At 39.5% G+C, this 20,476-nt stretch overlaps 1 protein-coding gene across 1 annotated transcript in view; it reads left to right on the plus strand.

The window, feature by feature from the left end:
• Window positions 1–4,731: 4,731 nt before the first annotated feature.
• Window positions 4,732–20,476, plus strand: part of Ir25a (ionotropic receptor 25a) — a 66,740-nt gene continuing 50,995 nt past the window's right edge. Inside the window, exons 1-3 of the mRNA XM_090392948.1 lie at window positions 4,732–5,062; window positions 13,185–13,396; window positions 16,176–16,229. Coding sequence (XP_090249074.1) covers window positions 4,732–5,062; window positions 13,185–13,396; window positions 16,176–16,229 — 597 coding nt within the window. The remainder of the gene's footprint in view (window positions 5,063–13,184; window positions 13,397–16,175; window positions 16,230–20,476) is intronic.

A 20,476-nucleotide genomic window follows, 5' to 3' on the forward strand; every position in this document is an offset into this window, starting at 1 on the left:
AAAATTAGGAGTCGTGCAGATTACAAAATGCACCGAGTTGCAGACAGCCGTGTAAACATCATGATGCGCAAACATGAATAGAGAAAAGGTGGAGCATCGTATAATCGATTGATTTGCATAGCAATTCCGAATAAAGTTTTTTTTTTCCGTGTATCGATCATGTTCTTTTATTTGTTTGGGTTCATTTTATTTCTAATAATTAAACTTAGGCTATTTGAATATTTTCGATGCTAAATAAACTGCATAAACTAGAGGGTTTATGCAGCTCTTCTTCATACGATTTGGGAACTGTTTTTTCGAATTCATTAAACGTTTTTAGGAATCACAGCGGAAGGAGCTTATAAATATCTAAGAGGTAAGATGCAGTATATTTATTGCACGTTTCGGTATCCTTATATTTATTTCGAGATAAGATCTAACTACTTCGAGTCTAGACGAGAATTCTGCACTTTTAGTTGCACTTTTTATCCATGTAATATTTTAAAGCATTTTTAGCTTTAGGAAAAGTCTGTTTATGGATCCGCAGTCATGAAGAGAATTAAGTGCTGTTTTCCACTTAAATTACTGTCGGTTTTTAATTCGATGGCTACGTTCTTCTGTTTGCGCTCAGTTAGGTACATACATCTGGTTGACCGATCGGTTAACGTACTCTCTCCGACCAATAGGCTGCGAGTTCTACTCCCGCGATGGATATAAATGCTGGTCATTCACTGTCTTCAAGTGGAAGATGAATTTCATCACCCTCTTGAAATATAAAGCGATTTTGAGAAAATTCCATGTTTGGCCTCTTTAGCAGGATTACTGGAAATTAGGAAAAAATAAAAGCCATTGGAATCACAGAAGAAAAATTCCATTTCCAATCACATGATTCTTTGAAAAGATTTTTTCTCCGAAATATTCAACGCAGTAGTGTCGACTCATTATCATTATTTTTCTGTTTGTTTGTTTGTTTGTTTATGTGCGTGTTCTGCTGTAGTTAAACCCTTCTCGTTTTTCAGAAGGGCATTTTCTATGTAGGTCAATCACAGTTTCATTAAAAATTGATAATTATCGCTGAAAGTATGAATTTAAACACAATAGGGGAGGAAAAATTAGCAAAACAAATTTTCTTTGACAGGTTGGCAGGAAGCGCCTCACAGGAAGACCAAGATGTAGGTGGACTGATAAAAAGTGCCTTAGAAGATAGAAATATAAGATCGGATAACCTTGACAGATAACAGATTAATTTGAAGGAAAATTGCTGATATGAAGTTAGTAGTGGAGTAACTTTTTCATGTAGTGCTATCGCAATTATCCTGTAAACCCCCCGCCCACTCCCAAAGGTACATATCAGGAATTTGATAGTCGCTGAAAAGAATTTTCATTCTTTCATGGTCTCACGGTTTTCTTCCTCAATATCACGTGGTGCACACCGGTTGTTAGCGGAAAGAAAGCTATCCCTCGATTCATGCATTAATACTTTGCATGCCTTTTCCTCCTTTTTAATCGGCTCTTTCAAAGCACTTCGTTAGGTGGCATTTGCCCACTTCAGTCGTGTTCAGCAGGTTTCCGCAAAAACCTACGAGGTCACTTGTTATATGAGGTCATCAAAGGAACACCTAGAAGCGGTTAGTTTAAAAATGATTTCGCATAACGACTGCTGAAGAAAAAAAGCATTGCAATAGTCGCGATTTAGGGCAATCGAGCACTTTCATGGTTCACTAGCTTTCGAACATTGAAGAAAGGCGACAATGGCAAAATATTTCACGTGTTGAAGCAAACGGAGAGGATTCTTTCTTAGTTTTAACTTTCCGAAAGAGCAAAGTAACTGAGTCGACTGTCAGATTCATTCCGAAGACCACAGTCGATCACCATTCGCAGAGAAGAACGGAGAACTTACAGGAATGAATCCGACGATCCGTTAGCGTCACAATGCAGAAAATTCCGATTTTTATGTGAATCACACTCGCAAAATGTTCTAACCCTGTCGTATGGGTTAACCGTCAGATAATCCGAGAACCCTGCTCTACAGAGAAACGTGGAGGGAGTAAAGCCGTTTGAAGCCTCTACAAAAATGGGTGGATCTCGCAGCGGATGATGGGACATTGCACGAACACCGAATCCTACGGTAGACACAGCTTGCTGACTGGAAAGCGGGATGTTGTCCACTCGGCAATCCTGCAGTAACATCGCTTGCTCGCGTTTTTGCACATCGAGAATTGTTGATATTTGCAGAAGTGGATCCCGCCCGTTTCAGACGAAGGCGACTCTGAGAAGAAAATAAATAATGATTGTTCGCGTTCGTACTCTAATTCTGAGAAAAATGGAAAGATGATGACAGCTTCCTTGAGCAACACCCGGAAGGCACAACCTCTGTGGGGTTAGGGGAAGGAAGAGTTGTCGTTATCATTTTTACAATGGTAGATGTACGTTAATATCCTTGCTTGTTTCACACCTGACATTTCTTGTAACAGCATCTCGCACCTTCTTTTATTTCAGTTATAGTGACAGAAAAAGGCAATTCTGTCGCCTCGGATGTCGTTCCTAAAACTCTCGACAAACTGGTGCGAAGGGCAGTGAAAGGCGTCGACATTGCTTCGTCGAGGGAAATCCTACTAGACGACTCCCACACGGAAGAAACACGTAAGTCGAAGGATTCTTTTTTCCTTTTTTTTCAACTATTACGCAGCAATTGTTAATTCATTAACAGATTTAATAATTGTATATTTCCTGTTATTCTAGTTCGACTACATCAAAGATCTAAAAGGGCGTTTTACGTTTTTAAAAGTGAATGCTATAAAGAAGAAGAAGTGGTGATGTAGTTCGGTATAAGAAAAACTGATGAGTGGGGAGGATTTCTTTTGAGACTTCTCAAATGAAATGAATCGGCAACGTTGTCCCTTCTCTTTCAAATCCCAGAAGTTTGTTCATCACTTACTTTAAGTCGAAGAAAAGCTGTTTCCAGAGAGCGAAGTTCTAAAAAACGTTTAGGCAATAACGTGGAGGCTTTTTAACTGATTTTATTAACGTCAGCTACAAGGCCATCGCCAGATTAGACGAAAACAATTAAATATCGCCCCCGATGGATTATAAGACAAAAATATAAGAAAATCTCCAATTACTATTTTGTTCTTATTACAAGAGAAACATTAATGCAAAACGATTACATAATAATATTAATTAAATGTTCGCTCAACGAGAATATTGCACAATGAAACTGTTCATAAGCTCTTCTAAATTTCAATTATAAGCTATGTCCGCCTCTGTCGATAGAGTTGCTGAACCAACCAGTCTTCCTTTGGTCACTGCTGTTCGCTAATAATTTTTAACCAGTTTAAGCTTGGAAAAACTTCTTTTCGCACTTGCTACGCTAACAGGAATTGTTAACAATATCCTTAGGGTGGTGGTTACGTTGGGATAAATTTCTATAAGATTTTGGTTACACACACACACACATATATATATATATATATATATACACACACACACACACACACACACACATGATAAAATTTGGTGAGGACCACTTTTCGTTTGTATTATTGTTGAGAGAATTTTTAATTCTTCAAATAAATCATCTACATCAGATGTAAAATATCTTGTTGCTATAATACGGCGCCTACCGCAATATGGCTGAACGAGAGCCCTTATTAACCACGCCGCCGTCAATATGGATAAAATATATCACTCCTCTACACTTCGTATCCATCATATATTTCAATGTAATATCCATGGTATTATTACAATTTTAATACGCACTTCGCATCCATGGTAACCTAGACGTATATATATGTCTTGTGTGGTGGGTGGTTAAGCGGCGCCGTGAGGCAGGCTGCCTCTATGCTACACCCTGTCGACGGTACTGGTCAGTTATCATCCCCCGACCGTCTATTTAGTGGGCATGACTTGAATGAGAAGTGAACGAAACGCTCTAAACACGACGAATCAAAAAGTAAAACAGAAGAAAATACAAAAAAAAACATCTCGTTAATACGCGACATGCGGATTGAATCCCGATTGCATATTTTAATAAAGCTGTTGAATGAGATTGTCGCATTATGAACGCTGCAGTGAATAGCGACAAAATGTTTGAAAACGCATTGCAATGGTGACAGAAAAAAAGAAATTTCGAGCACAAAACGTTTTCCCCACGAAGGCTCAAATCCTTCTCGAGTGCAGAAAAAATTAAATCTCTCCGATCATTTTTGGCTTAATAATTAAAGCTGTTTGCAAACAAGGGTTGGTCTCAGGGAAGACAAACCTTCCACTCAGCTAAAGAGAAGCGCATTAAGAAATCAAATTGCCATCTAAAATTATTCCTCAGGTGTTATCCATAAGCGGGCGCTTCCGTAAAGAAATGTAAAATAAACTGCGCATAAACACGACAGCACACAGAAGAATGCAAACCGGAAGTTATTTTAAACATCTTCCCTCCACACACACACTTCGCTTTCTCATTTGGTGCGTTCCACAGTAAAGAGCAGCATAATCTCACCCTACGTTCAAGGCACGCGTAATTTTATGCAGTGTTGTTGTTGTTAAAAACTAGAAAAATGGAATGTTTGTGCAAAAACTGCACAAAGTTTCGATGGCAAACTACTTATTATCAACTCCTTGAAAAAAAAAAATTTTTTTTTAGGAACTACAAACCGATTCTCCCAGTCGAGTTCCCCTTTGTCCTTACCTCTTTATAATTACTTTAAAAAAAAACGATAATTATTGCTTGTAATAATTGTTCTAAAATTAGTGATAATGAAGGGAGTTTATTTTGCAGTGTGCAAGGAGCTTTTCGAAGGCGACAAACCTCCGACGGTACTCATCGACACCACGAGGCGTCCTGTTTACACCAAAAACAAACCTTCGTCCTTGCTGAAGAAGCTCGTCAGAAACATGGGGATTCCCACCGTGAGCGCAACCTTCGGAAGAAGAAGCGGCATCGCCGAATGGGAGAATCTTGATGCAACCGAGAAGAACTTCTTGATCCAGATTCCGCCCCCGGGAGACACCATCACGCAAGCAGTTCGCGATATTGCATTTGTACAAAACATGAGCACAGCGGCCGTGTTGTTCGACAGGAATATCGGTAAGCATTGCCGTAAGTTAAGTCTCTAACATTAGCATTAGAAAAAAAAAGAAAAAAAAAACTGGTTTTCTGAAAAGAAGTGTTTTGTACGCGACACGTTTGCTTCTTCGAGAGGACCAACGCTCTCACTTATTGCAGAACGCATCCAGGCTAGCAGTCTACACATCTCGTCAGTGAAGCACCGGATTAATATTATAAATGTTAAGAAATAAATAAAGAAATAGGCACAATCTTTTAAAATAAAATCAAGATTGTACCAAACAAGAATGCAACGTAGTGAATTGCCTCGTTGGGGACTTCCGCTGCAATTTCAGATGAGAAGGCAATTCCCATGAATTGCCTCCTCATCTGAGAGCATGGAAAGCAAGTGGGGCGATCAGATTCCTGGGGGAAATTTACGCTTGCCATGAAATTGTGGTGGATTTATCCTTTTGTTGTGAAATACTTCTCGCCAACAAAGAAGAGCTCTGATGAAGACGTTTCGGCCCCTTTCATACAAGGACGACCGAGGCAACATCTGCACGAAAGCGGAAACAAAAGTGTTTTGTTTTCAAAAAGAAAAGCAGGAGGATGCTCTTCAAGATTTTATAAACAAAGGACTGCTTTTGATGTCCCCTCCACCGGCGCAAGAATAGGATCTGTATGGAAAGAGAGAAAGATTAAGAAATCGTCCTAATGGCACTAAAAGAGGACTAATTCATATTCATTCTGTAACAAAAGTAAAGAATTCGTGCCAAAATGTCTTCTTGTTTCAAATTCCATTCGAACTATCAGAGTAGTGGAAGGCAAAACTCGCAATCGCTTCTTTGATGCAACTCGTTTAACGGGATTACAAAATTTAGCCGAGCAGTAGAAAAGAGAAAAGTTAAACCCGACATGGGACAAGCCCCCGAATCGCAAAACCGAGTTAGTATCTATAATCAGCTGCCCAATAATCAGCTCACGAGAGGGTCGTCCTCGTTTCACGTCTACAGGCGACGAAAGTATTCGTCATTGCATCAAAATCTGTGAAGGTTATCGTTCGTTTTCTTAAAAGAGAACATTTCTCAATGAAACTAATCTTTCTCCGAAGGAATCGAACTGTTTTAAGCAGCCAAGAGCAAATGAAGTCAGAAAACTTATCGTGTTTGGCCGAGCGAAAACGATGCTCCGAAAAGATCTTCCTTTCGCAGTAAATTTCAGGCGAAAGCAAAGCAGGAATTCGTTCAGTTTGGAAAGAGTTTATTGCGCGTGAATTTCGTGAAATGTTTTTTTTTTAACGAAAAGTGAGCCGAAACCGCTTCAACTTTGCAACAAACATTAGTAGACATTTACCTTCTTAAATTTTAGAAGTGTCAAAGGCGGTGATCGAACCTTAGGAAATTAACTTCTGCTAATTTCCTAATTCGTTAATTTCCTAATGAATGGAATTTGACAGAAGTCGCGTCACCGACACGAGAGCCTCCAAACAGTTCGTGTTTTTTAATTAGGGCTTTCGTTTGATTTCTGGGTTTTTCAGTGGTTTCGAACTGATCGTTCTGATGAGAGAGAGAAAGAGAAAAAATAGAAATTCAACGGGTTAGGCCAGTGATCTATCAAAATTACTGCTGAAAGTGTTTGCTTTGAATTCGCATCCGCAAGTAGTGCGATGCGAAGGCAGAAGAATTCGAGGGGGAGCTTCGAAACTTATTTCTTTGCAGAAACATTTTCTATGAAGTCGAAGTCATTGAAGTACTTCCGGGTCTTCCCCCCCCCCCGTTATTAAAACTTGGCTGCTGCAATCGCGATTATTCCATTAAGAAATGTTTCCCGAAATTAATTTTCCTGAAGAAACAGAGTTTGTATTTCTTAACGATTATGCAACAACGATGCGTTCTCTCTTTTTAGAGGGGGGGGAAGATAGGGGCGCGCATTCATAGAATGCCAAATTGAAAAGCAAAGAAAAAATAAGAAAGAAGGGGGGGGGGGAACGCCATCACAGATAAAAGTCGAAGATTCTGTGTCCCCAGTCAGGAAGGAGTAGATGTGCGGAAAATGATTTGCACGAGAGGTCCTCAATAATTTGATTCACGGATTCAAACGAAAAATTTGTTTTTGTGAAGTTGGAGATGCGTTCGCGCAAGACCGAAATGTTGTGAAGAAAAGTTGTAAGGCGACGCCATTAATTGGGACGATTAAATCACGCACTTGATAATTAACTGCTAATAGGAATACCCCTCCCCCCCCAACACACACGAAGCGAAAAACGTGCGTTTTAAGATTTCTTGGGGGGAAAAGATCACCCCCACTGTGAGGAGTATACGATGCGTTTTCTGAATGCTGTCTTCTTAAAGGAGAAGCGCGCAACCCTCCTGCAGGGAAGCAGACAGGAAGTGTTTGCAATTACAGAAGAGTTTTGTTCGCTTCTTCCAAGAGTGCGCCTTTCCTCCACTTTCTGCAGTTTTCGTGTCCTTTGAAGTGGGTCCACCCCACCGGAGTACGCATTAAATCAGAAAACATTCAGGACCGATGGATTTCGGTTTAGTTTCTCTTTCCGACCTTCGACGAAGCACTGAAAACCGAACAACAGCAAAACTTGGTTTCTCGCCAGGCTGATTTCTTCGTCGATTTCCAGCAATTGTCGTGTAATGCTTCTGATTGTCGTAGCGAAGTTTTAAGTGGCTGCTCCTAAGCGCTCTTTTATCCAATGAGGAAGTTTAACCCGGCGGTATCATCCTTTCCATCGATCTTTCAGGTATGCCTCATCGGTTTTTTTTTACTTCTGTCTCTCTCTCTGACCCAATTGAGAGCGATGTTCCCAGTAAACGAAGTATTGTACCTGGGGAGGGAAGCACATTTCCGTCTCCCCATATACAGACTGTGCGTATGGGACGACTCTTGCCTGAGCACGTTATCTCGGGGGGGGGGGGGGGGTTAGGGGCCATTTGTAAACGTGCTGCATAATTTTACATATATTAAAGCTTGTTCTCTCCTGCTTTGAGAGGACAACCTCAGAATGGAGCGGATTTTCACAGAAATCTCAAACTAGCTTCTGATATGAAGAGTTTTTATCCACAAAAGCGTCCTTCGAATAGCTTTAAGACAGATTCAGAATAAAATAAGAACTTGTTATATTTCCCCAAGTCCGAAAAGTACAATGAAAACGAATTCTTCGAAGCTCGCTGGAAAATTGAAGTAAAAGCAACTCGTTTCGCAATGCAGACAAGACTCGTCTTCAGAAATGCATTCGTGGAGTTGAGATTTTTCTTAGGTTTGCATCCGCTACTGGACATCTGCTTGGTTTAGAGATTGTCCCTGTTACGCCAATTCTCCTTACCCCGAGGAAGATAAAGCATGCAGAAGGCAACTACTTAATGAATTTAACTGCGGCAAGACGAATAAATGAGTAAGGATATTTGGCTGTTTTCAGTTGACGCCATTCTGGACCACGTGACATTGATTTTTCAATTGCTGCTGGAACTTCGTTTTAAAAAGCTCGCGAATTTAGTTTAAGAATAATGATCGGCGTTTGTTGTCAAAACTGATTTTGTGAAGACGAACATTTCATTTTCAACACAACGCAGCGTTATCTTGACCGCAAATTGAATCCGGTAACATAACTTGACCACTGCGTAGAAAAACAGCCTGAAAGACCATCTTGGCAACGGGAATTATTAAAAGAAAGGACACCAAATATCCATTATTCTTTTGCATTGCACTACTTAAAAGTATTGTTGTATTCAATGTATTGTGTCTTGTATATTCGCATTTCATTGATTAACATTTTCCTAGCCTGACAGCGAAGCGCTAAGGGCAGAGAAGAAGCCCTCCGAGTGACAACCGTCGATTTTCTGCATAACAACGACGTGCAAACTCAGTGTGAGATGAGAATTTTAAAACAAAAATACCATTTGACGTCCGTAGACGCCGTATGGTCACTGCCGTACTTCACGTGGTTTTTGGCAATGATGTCTTCTGCTAGAATAAGTGGTAGGGTTGCAGATTCCCTTTCCACACAAAGTGTGTAGGACAATCGCAAACATCCATGCCCACGGCGGATTAGAACGCCCCGTCTGTTGGTTGAAGAACAGACACGCTAATCACTCGCGGGGGGGGGGGGGGCAGTGTGAGAATTCATTTACCATAAATACAACTTTTTAACAAGCGATTCTGTGGGAGACATCGAAAGGGATGCTCCTGGCTGGTCTTGATGATTACCAAAAGTTCGAAGCAGACGTTAGGTCAGTACATTCAAAAGCACTATAAAAAAAAATTAAAAAAGTACACACACACACACACACACACACACGGAGAGAGTTTTCTTTTTTTTTATTAAAGGAAATAAGCGAACCGGTCTTGTTGGGCGAGTGGTAAGCATGTCCGTTCTTCAACCAACAGACGTGGGGGGGGGGGGTTCTAATCAGCCGCGGGCATGGATGTTTGGGATTGTCTTTAGAAAGGCCAGGTGGGAGATGTTTTTCATCGCCGTGTGAGGCCACCGTTCTTTTATTTTTACCCAGTCCTCCGGACTGGGTAAAAATAAAATAAAAATGCAAGAAAAAATATATAAATGGATAATTAATAGAAGAAATTCCTTAGCCCACCTGCGGTACAAGATGCACTATAGGTTAGCAAATGACCTTTCGTGGGTGAGAGCAACACAAAAAAGCCAAGGCAACCCTTTTGCTAAAAATATTCTCGTAAGTTGTGGGTCACTACGGAAACAAAATTTGAAAAGATTTCTTTCTTCGGGCGACTTTTCTTATTAAAATTGTCAGGTCCGTCGTTTGATCCGAATTTCTGAATTTAAAAGGAGGGGGGGGGGGGTGGATGACACTCAACTTATCACGTTCGTTTCTTCTTTTGTTAGGAAAGTAGATCAGATCAGTAGCGCAAGTTTCTGAGGGCAAGGTAATAAGAAAGGCAGCTGTGCTAATAAAAACACAAGCACGTGAGGGATCGCCATCCACTCGAAGTTTTCATTCTGCATGCGCTGTGTTTGCTGTTTCGTTGTTTGTTTGTTTTTTATCCGTAAACAGGAGTTTACATCCGACTGAAAGTGCTTAAGAAAGCCTGCGTGTAGAACCACTTCTACTACTCTTCGTCCATTCATTGTTTTTCTGGGGATGAAAAGTCGTTTGCGGGTAGAAAGAAGCAGCTAAAAAGTAGACCAATTTATTTATTTTTATTTAGTTCAATTTAATAGATGCTCTTGTTATGCGAGCGAGGGAGTTTGATTCTCGGGAAGGAAGCGGGATTTCAAATATCGCTAAATTTATTATTCGTTCCTGAAGGGAGCTTTGAAGTGCAATTGGTTTGGAAAATATAATCAGTCTGATGGAAGTTTTACTCAGAAATAGTAATTCGCATTCAGTTTTCTTTAACCTGAGGCTGGTGGGCAGTGTGTCTTGATTATTATTTTTTTATTTATTTATTTATTTATTTAACTTGATAAAATATACATTCGAAGATAGGTAACAAAAGGACTATTTACATGTTATAAGTATATATATTACAGAGAAAAAAAGATTTTCCTTTCGAATATACAACAAAGTGCAATAAAAGAGTCATCATTACAGTTCACTTTCACTCTTAGTTTTCTTTCAGTTGAAGTGTGTTGTCGTCGGCAATCCAGAACAGGGTACCAGTTGGGTTCCACTCCTCTACGAATTTCGCGACAGTTCTTGTTTCTTTGTTTAATTGAAAAGAAATGGAAACTCCGTCGGAAACTGCTTTGTAGTTTCCGACGGAGGCTACACATGAGGGTTTGTGCCGATTCGGTGATGGGGGGGGGGGGTGCTGGTTATTTCTTGTCTGTTTTAGGTAGAAGCTGTGGATGACTGTTTTAGCGCAGATGAAGAGGAAATTACATATTCTGTGTTTGTTCCCTTCTGTATGGACTAAACTCCCGTAGTCTTCTTGGCTGTGTGCATGGTTATAGGTGCGAGAGGCGGTATTCAGGACATAGTTGATCATCACTTTGTTCGCAGGACAGGTCAGGTATGTGTGTTCCAAGGTACCTGAAACTTCGCAGAGTAGACATAGATCCGTTTCTCTGAGCTGAAATTTGTGGAGCTTAGAAGGAGTTGGCAAGATGTTATGCATAGTCTCCACTGTACATCGGAATCTGGTTTGGCACACCTCTAATTATGTGGATGATCCCACTGAAAACTGAGTGGCATGTGCAGCTTAGTAAATGAGAGGGTTAAGGATGAATATACGAAGGGCGAAGTTGGAGGCACTGACATGAGGAAGTGGTATACTTTCTTGTAGTTGGAGGGAAGAATTGGAAGTGAGGCTTCAGATTTTACAAGATGAAATATCGGCTTCGAGCAGTTTCTAGAAGAAATACGGATTTACTGAAGTGTAGCGATATCTGGATAGGCTTTTATAATAGCAGCTTGCATCTTTTGATATTGCTTTTCAGTTTTTGGGTTTTTCATTGGTAGGCTTGTGAATGTTTTCCACTTTAGGGTCTGGGTCAGGAGGTCCCCTATGATTCTTATTCCTTCCCAGTTCCATGTAGGGAAAAGAAAGGGTTGGCCAGTTATGAGATTTGTTATGTTTCTGTTCGAAAATAGTGGTTCTGTAAGTACAGCTAACTCTGTTGATCCTTTCAGTGTGTGACGAAGTTCTGTGTTTTTCCACCGCTGTCGAGCATCTCTGTAAAAATGAAGTAGTTTAGGAGGCGATGGTGCAGAACTGGCCATTCGGAGAATTGTGAAAAATGTAAGTCCTCTGGTGGATGATTTCGTGATGTGATCGAAGGTGCTTGCATAAGTATGATTGCACTGAAGTGTCTTGAGGAGGAAGATTATCTTGAAAGGATCTAATCTTGTATTCAAGGGAAATCAGGTCTTGACCTCCCTTACTGGGTGGCTTGCAGAGTTCAGGGTATGTTGTCCAGTTAGTATTGTTCCAGAGTAAACGTTTGATTGCCTTTTGAATGTGGTGGAGAAATTCTTCAGGGGGTGTGAGTACTTTGAGGGTATGCCATATTACACTCGCAGCCATCTGGTTAACTATTAGTACTCTTCCTCTAAGTGAGAACATGGAACGAATGCTGTTCCATTTATCCAGCACCTGTTTAAAACGGTTGTGCAGCTGTGTCCAGTTCAGTGTGTGCTGTATTTTGGTGTTGCCAAGGTGCACACCTAAGTATATTTGTCCTTCACTTGACCAGGTACATTCGATCGGGGAATCATTACTAGCCTTCCATCTGCCTGACCGCAAGCCAGTGGTTTTTGCAGAATTTAATTTGGCCTCTAAGGCTTGTGCATGTATACTGGGTGCTTCCTCGGTTACTGTCATTTCTTCATTTCGGACTATTACAGTGACGTCATCGGCATATGCTGATAGGGTTATTTTATGTGGCTCTATTAAGCTGGCTTGTTTGGAGAGGGTGTCGTGTACTCTTTTTAAGAAGGGTTCTATGGCCAGTGTGTATAATTGTCCAGAGGGAGGACATCCTTGCTTGATCCCTCGAGAGTATGACAAAGTGCATATGTCTTGATTACCTAAGTTGCAGGATATCTGGCCGTATAATATTTCAAAACTCTGCTAATGCATCCCTTTCAAATCCCTTTAAATGCACTGCCCCTCTGCTACTGCGAAATATTGCGCGCGGCTTTAATTTAAACCAGAGATGGTCAAATGGCATCCGCTTACCGGATTCGATGCAGTTTTATCCACCACTTTGTTTTGATTGTCACCAGCTTCGTATGGAAACTTATAATAGTAAAGAGCATGCGAAGAACCAACCAAGGCATTTTTAGCTTGTTTGCAATACTTGTTATCACGTCTGGCGCTACTGTTAACAGCGATAAACTATCACTACTAGCTGACATTCTTCGTAAGAAGTATTTATTACCTTAATTCTATTCATAGAACACAGAAACAAAATATAAAATAGATTTTTATATATAAAATCTGCAATTCTTTGTACTACCAGAAGTCTCGAAAGAGTGAATTAATTTCAAAATGCAATTCAAAGGCGGGCGCTTATTACTCTGCTGTCGTAGCCAAGTAAGTCAGGTTAAGAAATTCTGTTCGACACCGAAAGTGATTTGAGATATTTATAAAAAGAAAAAGACAAAACAAGATGTATGGGAGCGTGCAATACTTCCTGATTACATGATCTTTACTCTCTTTTGGGGATCAACAGTAATGGACCACAAGTACAGCACACTGCTGGAAAATATCCCAGTGAGACACATCATACGCCTGATCAATAACACCTACGCTGACATCAAGGATAAAACGTCCCAGATGAAGACTGCAGACATCGCTAACTTCTTCGTTATTGGATCCAAAGAAACACTGCAGAATGCCATGCAAGCGGTAAGGAAAAAATGCTCTTTTTTTTTTTCTTTTAATGTTATAATACGTTTGTGCGCATGTACTGCGCTGTGCCGTAATTATATGTATAGATAATGATTTCATTTAAATCAATAAATGATTTGAGTTTGTAACGGGAAGAAAAGCACTTGTAAGGACTGCATATCAGTCCCCCTTTTGGAGGACTGATATGCAGCCGCTTTAGAAAAAATTCGACAATTCTCTTACAAATTAATTTATTCCATTCTACTGATAGTTTAAACTTCTAAATTAGTTGCATTAAATGCTACGAAATTAATAAATATCTATATAATTATTTTATAAATATAATTAATAGATATAATTGATATCTATTAATATAATTAATAAATATACTTGTGTTATTAATAACGCTCTCTATTGCTAGCGTTCTGAAGAACAAAATGCGCTCACGGAAACATCTGCAATATTTTACTGAAATCAGGAATTTGATTAAATGTGTGCAATCATCTCAATCGGATCTCTTTAGTGAAGAAAGTAAAAACAGTGAATTTACAAATTTATCAAGCACAGACAGGCCACAATAACAAACTGCGCTGTAAAAAAAGGTCGCAGTGAAAGTTGTTGATATAAAAGAATGCCATTCGGAAGCGTTTCACTTATTTTTCTTTGCTTATCTTGTTGTTTCCTCATATTTAAATGCAGTAATATTTTTTGTGAATTTGAGTAATAATCCAAGTACTGAATACCAAAAAAAAAAAGTCTGTTGAAAAAGTATTCCGATTGGATATATTTGTTGTGTCGACAGCACGGTCGTGATCAAGACATGTTCGTGTAAGCAAATACTAGCCTGGTGGACGTAGTGTAGCATCAGCTTGCTGTGGAGGGGGGGGGGGCATAGTTTAGCTCTCCAAAAAGGTTTCAATGTTTTTTTTTTCTTGAAGTTGTGGTTATGCCCAAGTCTGAGTGGCTGAATTCAAGAGGAAAGAACTCAAAAGCGATTCAAATTCTGGATCAAGATGTATATCACGAAATAATGAGAAGAGAGCGCGGCTTGAAAAGTTCGAACTTTTCATTAACGATTCAAATGAAAAAGAGAAGGGGGGGCTGCAATTCCTGTACGTTCGGGACACATTAAAAAAAACTGAACATGAGGTACGTCGTGGCAAAGTCGGATCAATGTCTAATAGTTGCACCAACATTTCTGCTAACAAACGAAACACCGCAAATATCGAAAGCGTCCATTACTCCAGATTTGGCTCCATACGATTTTTCCCACTTAAAAAATAAATCCCAAAATATTTGATGAGATCGAGGCCGCTAAAATGGAGATCAACGAAGTCACTTCTTGGAGATCCCGAAACCGCATTTTGTAAATGTTGGAAAACAAACGATGGGCTAAATGCGGTGCTTCAAAAAGGGTTTACTCTCGACGGGGAGGATTGCACTCAAGTCATCTTTGTGCATGTCGCATCGATTCGGATTGTTTCGGAACAGCCTTCGTACATTTGAACTCAAACCGCTTCCTCCTCAGAAGTGGCCAAAACGTCGAAAGGGAAATGACAGCTTTTCTGAAGATGTTTTAAGATACGATTTGGTTCTTCAGAATTAAATAAAGAGATGTTTTCCTGGAGACGATTCTTTCCATGCAACTTTTCGTTACAAAAATGTATCGCGTCCAAACATGGTGAACTCAGAACAAAACGAAAACGATGGTTCGAGTCCGTAGAAGTTAATCTCTAAATGTTCTGGATTCTATCAGACGAGGAAACCACAATACCAGCAAAAACGGCACATCAAAAACAATTATTTGCTTCCATGTCTAATTAGCCAGAACACGTGAATCTTAACTGACTTTCAGAAGAGCAGAGGAACTTGTTAATGTTCATCTGATAGACAGTGAACGTGCAGATATCTGAAGAAACAAAACTTGCTTGCGAAAGAATGAGAAATGAACTGATGAGAGATTGGTGTCGAGGATTTTGAGAAGCATCACCCCCAAATGTGAGAACTGTTCATCGTCTAAGCAGAGATCTGCGTTAAGAGTTGCTCCAGAGGCAAATAACTTCCAGAGCTGAACAGCTCAGCAACGAAATAACCGAGACGGTAATTCAAAAACAACCAACGTTCAGGCTTAACATATTACGGGGGGGGGGGGGGATTTGAGCGCTAACTCGAAGTTAATCAGTCTCATCTCGAGCGGTTTTCCTCAATTTTGCACAGCCTACAGCTCCATTTTGGACGTTTTAACGATGGCCTCGTCGCTTTGCCTTAACGTAAACGACCAATTGGCCAACATTGAAGTCTTTCTTGAAGAGTGCTCAGCCGTGAAGGAGGGAAACGACGGCTTCGTTCATTTCTTTAATTAGACCAGCCGCCATAAGTTTCAAGCTAAACTCAACGTCAGTTTAGAAAATTGATTGCAATCCAATCGACAGCCTTTTAAAAGTGCCATTGGCGGGAATGAAGGTCATCGTGCCAGTATGGTGCTTTTTTCTAGGATGAGAAACTCGAGTTTCCGGGACTTAAAATTATCCACCGGCATGCAAGGCTTTCGCTTAAAAAGAGCAGGATTCGACCAAGGGCTTTCCAATAGCAGGGCACGGTAGTTCTTCCGAATGCCTTATGGAGACGCTTGACCATCGTTCGATGTGTTACCGCGTGATGAGTAGAACATCCTGACACCGTTGTTTCAAGAGGATCTGCTAAATGATGAAGCGAGGCTGAACGAACACTTCCCGCATTATTCGTTGTGGTCGAAGGATTCATACCCAATACTTCGCTGCAAATTCAACTCGAAAGAAACTAATTGTCTCAGTTTAATTCTTCTCTTCCGCAGGCTGAAGAAAACGACATGAGCGGGATCGAATACGCGTGGTACCTCATATCGAAGGTAAGTTTGAAGATGTTTCTGATGTCTTACGATGCATGCGGGTGTAATTCTTTCAGTTTTCTTAAAATTTTCCTTGCTTAAATAAATTTTATGTCAAATGAGAGAAAGCGAAGACAAAAATAGTGTGTTATGAGCGTTCAATGATAAATATGTCGAATGAACAATATCCATCCGTCCCTTCCTTCCCGCGTAGGGAAACAATAATGCTAAAAAATTCTTCGGGATATGAGCGAATGGTTAACCTTATTATTCCAGCCCATCGTAAACGGTTCCATGAAAATTCAGCAAAAACAGTTAATCGAAAGAAAGTTCACCGAATGCCAATTCTTCAAACGACAATTTATCGAATAACCAATTCTTTGCAAATGCAATTGATCGAAAAAAAACAATTCACCGATAATTGTCCGATGAATAATTCATCGAAAAAGTAATTTTCTTGCGAACTATTGTGTAGAAGCGTTCGTTAACAATACCTCAGTTAACACACAAACAACACATGGAATTAGTCACTGAGACGTAATAACTATTTTGTTGCATTTCCGAACAAACGTTTTGTAAGTATTCGTACTGTTTCGTTGCGTTCACAGTGATTTATCACTGGACAACAAATTTCGTTGCGCGTATTTTTTTTCACAACAACAATAGATTGAAATCAAAACTCTCAATTTTACTATAGATCTTAACTATAAAATTTCATTAAATTTCATCCAGGCTAGAGCGGAATTACTAATATGATTTCGAAACCTCTTTACGAAAATGTTGTAATAAAAGTGATTAACTAAAACAGAACCGCGCAGACAACTTCTTGTACAGACAACACTTCGAATTCCGCTAAGTCATAGAGTGATTGTAATTTATAATGTCGACACGTTGTCCCTTTCACATTTTTTGTCCCTTTGACTATGTGCGCGCAGAAGTCACGCACTAACACTACCGCTACTAATAGTAATAATAATAATGGAGCTTTCGTAGTTCACTCGGTATAAACGAACCCCTTTAGTTGAAAGGCTTGGGTGCGAATCCCGTTCATGACGCGGAGAATTTTCATCAGTCTTCTTCAACTGAAACCGAGTTCAGCAAGTCTCACGCAGAGACGAAGGGGTTTTTCCTCCGGGAACAGGCAGACTAGTCCCGTGAACAGACATACTGTACGCCCACAGATGCGAGACCCTTCGACACGTGTGCGCATGGCAGAAGAAGGCGAATCCATTCCGATATCAGGGTAATCAATCCGTATTGTGGGATGAGTTGATTATTATTACACGTCGGAAAATTAAATTCTCTTTTATGATCATTGTAGTTTTTAAAGTGGTAACTATTTTGCTTGTATAACAGTTGGAAAATTTTACGTATAAAGCACGTGATTTCGCGTGTCGACGACCAATTTACATCCTTTATTTGTTTCTCCCCTTCAGCATGAATGAATTGGTAGTCTGCCAGCCCCGGTTCTGTGAACGGTGGGCATAAAATATTTACAGACAGGAATCGCTTGTCGGACAAGAAAGACGATAGGAACCCGTGCTGGTCTATAGTTATTCTCTAGTGATGTAGCATTGCTATCCCCAACAATTAAGTTGGTGAGAGAGGTTGATGAGGTGGAATAATTATTATTATTATAACAACAATAATAATATACCTACTATTAATAATAATTAGTAGTAGTAATGTGTGCATTTAAGTAGGAACATTAGGATTCCATGCGATAAAGTATCCATGTTGTTAAAAAGATTTTTTACATAATCTTTTCCAGATTGTGGAAAACACAGATAAAATACAAGAAACGCATAATACTGACTGAAAGGAAAATCTCAAAAAAAGAAAGAAAAATACCAGACAAATTTAATATATAAAGGGGATATCGTGTTAAGTTTCAACTGCATCACAAGTTAATCCGATAAAAACTGCCCTTCTTTTGGATAAATACGCTTCACTTTTATGTCGTAGAATTCATTTTTCGATGAACTGTTCATTCGATGATTTCTGGTTTCGACGAATTGTTGGTTTTCGATGAACTATCTTTCGATTTATAGTTTATTCGATTAATTGTTTTTTCGATCAATTGCCTTTCGGTAAATTGTTTTCGGCGAATTTTCTGAATAACATCGTAAACATGAAGCAGAATTACCACTCTTGAAGGAGAAGAATAAAATCGAAAAGTAATTATAAACGGTACCGTGAATTTTGACTGACATCGGCTCGCCCATTTCCTTTCTCTCGTCAGTTGAGTATCGTATCGCGTTCGTCATGCCGACAAATGTTCCTTCTGTGTCTAGCTCAGTGTTTCCGAAAACAGAAAAACACCCCAAAACACACACCCTAAAAACGCGAAAAGTCTATTGCAGTTACGAGCCGAGCCACACTTGAAACTTTGATCACCGTTTTTTATATGTTTATATTTTTGTCACCTATATCGTTGTGGGAGATAAGCGCAGTTCTCTTCTATAATTAATTTTCGATACTTTTTTATAATTAAGACGCGTCTGGTTGGCGACACAATCGCTTTCCAACCGCGTGGTTTCAATTGGTCGTATTAAAAATTCAAATAGTCCGCAGCACGCCGTCGGAACTCTCGGCTAAATTTCGGAATCATTCGTAATTTAAATTGTAACGGTCTTCAGGGAATGTACCACCACCGGTATACGCACGTTTACTCGTGTTTGTGTGATACGTTGATTGACAGATGTCCCGGTTATGTGCGCACGCGCAGATGATGCTCTTACCTTTTTCTAGCAATTGTGCAGTTGATCGTTAAAAATTTTGAAGGGCACTCTAATAATAATTAATATTAAAATAGTTATTTATTTCTCCTTTACATTTCTATTTTTTTTTTTTTAACCCTTCAACACGAATCGCAGGTTAAAAATGGGATGTTTGACGCGCACAGTTTGATACTTCACTAATTTGTATCAAATTAGTGAAGAACATGAAAATGAGTATGGCAACAGTGAACAATAGCAAGTTGATACACCAGAGTCAAAGATTTGCAATAAAAGTAATGGACGTGATCTATCTGTAAGTTTTTTTTAAAAGAGTCAGCTACAAAAAGAAAGTGAAAAAAAAAAAATCTTTAAGGGCGAAGCAGCTTATCCAAAGCGTGCATTTTCATGGACGAACGACCGTCATTTATGACGCAATTCTCACAAATGAAATTATCCAAACTGTGGCGCCATTTAAGAGAAAAATCATGAAGAGTACCAGGAAAACCTACAAGTTTTCAACAACAGACACGAAGCTTTAAAATTTTCAGAAAAAATAACGCGTGGTACGTAGAAGGTGAAAATGCTTCGTATCTTCACTAAAACGTTTGACCTCACGAAAACGCAGTCTTTCTTCGTGATGTCAACAATCAGATGGGAGTCTCCTCGTCTTCTTGACTAGGACTCCCGTCTACGGCTAAAATACCAAATATAGAGCAGGATCTCACCAAACTAACTTCTTCCCATCAAAGCAATTCCATTCGTCTCGTTTAACTTCATTATTCGAAATTTAATTTCATAATTTTGTTCCTGCTGTACGTTTATTAGATTCGTACGAGTTAAAAATGTTTGTAGTGTATTATAACCAAAATGTTAAAAAAAAAAAAAATACCTTTATCACGATTAATGTTTGACCTTTCCCAAACTGCCTTTGCAGGAGACGGGTTACGCCAGCATCACCAAAATTTTAAAAGGGGGTGCTGAAAGTTTTAAGGTGCTATTTCGGTCCATCATTCTGATGACGTACGAACAGGCGTGGCATTCCTCAATTTATTTCCCAATGAGGAGTCTTCCTCGAAGATTCCTTATTGTGGAAATAAATCAAGCCCTTTTGAAAATTTCAACGAAATCGATATCAGCGCATAAAAATTGACTTTGTAAGCTATTACAAAACACCCTGCGTATTCGCTACCTTAATTTCATCCAGAAAACCAACACTTTTCTATTTGTCTTTCCTCTCTTTACAGCTTTTCGACTTCCTTGTTTGTTTATTTTCTTTTTTAATTCTAACAAATAGCTCTTGGATGAATTCGAGCGTGTTTTACGATGAAAATTACTGAGGAGTAGTATAAACATTCCCCCCCCCCCCCCGGCAAGGAGTAAAATTAATATTTTCGAAATAAATAAATAAAATGACAACTCACAGTATTTGTGGCGCCGAATAAGGTTTGAGAATGTATTCGGTGCTGAACCCTCTGCAAGTCCAGTAGTGAAGGCCAAAATACGGTGAACACGATGGCAATATTAGCATCCCTAACTACGGCACAGCGA

The sequence above is a fragment of the Typopeltis vanoorti genome, chromosome 5 (assembly GCF_054136105.1).
Source record: "Typopeltis vanoorti isolate ZY-2024b chromosome 5, IOZ_Tvanoo_1.0, whole genome shotgun sequence".
NCBI classification, from domain to species: Eukaryota; Metazoa; Arthropoda; class Arachnida; order Uropygi; family Thelyphonidae; genus Typopeltis; species Typopeltis vanoorti.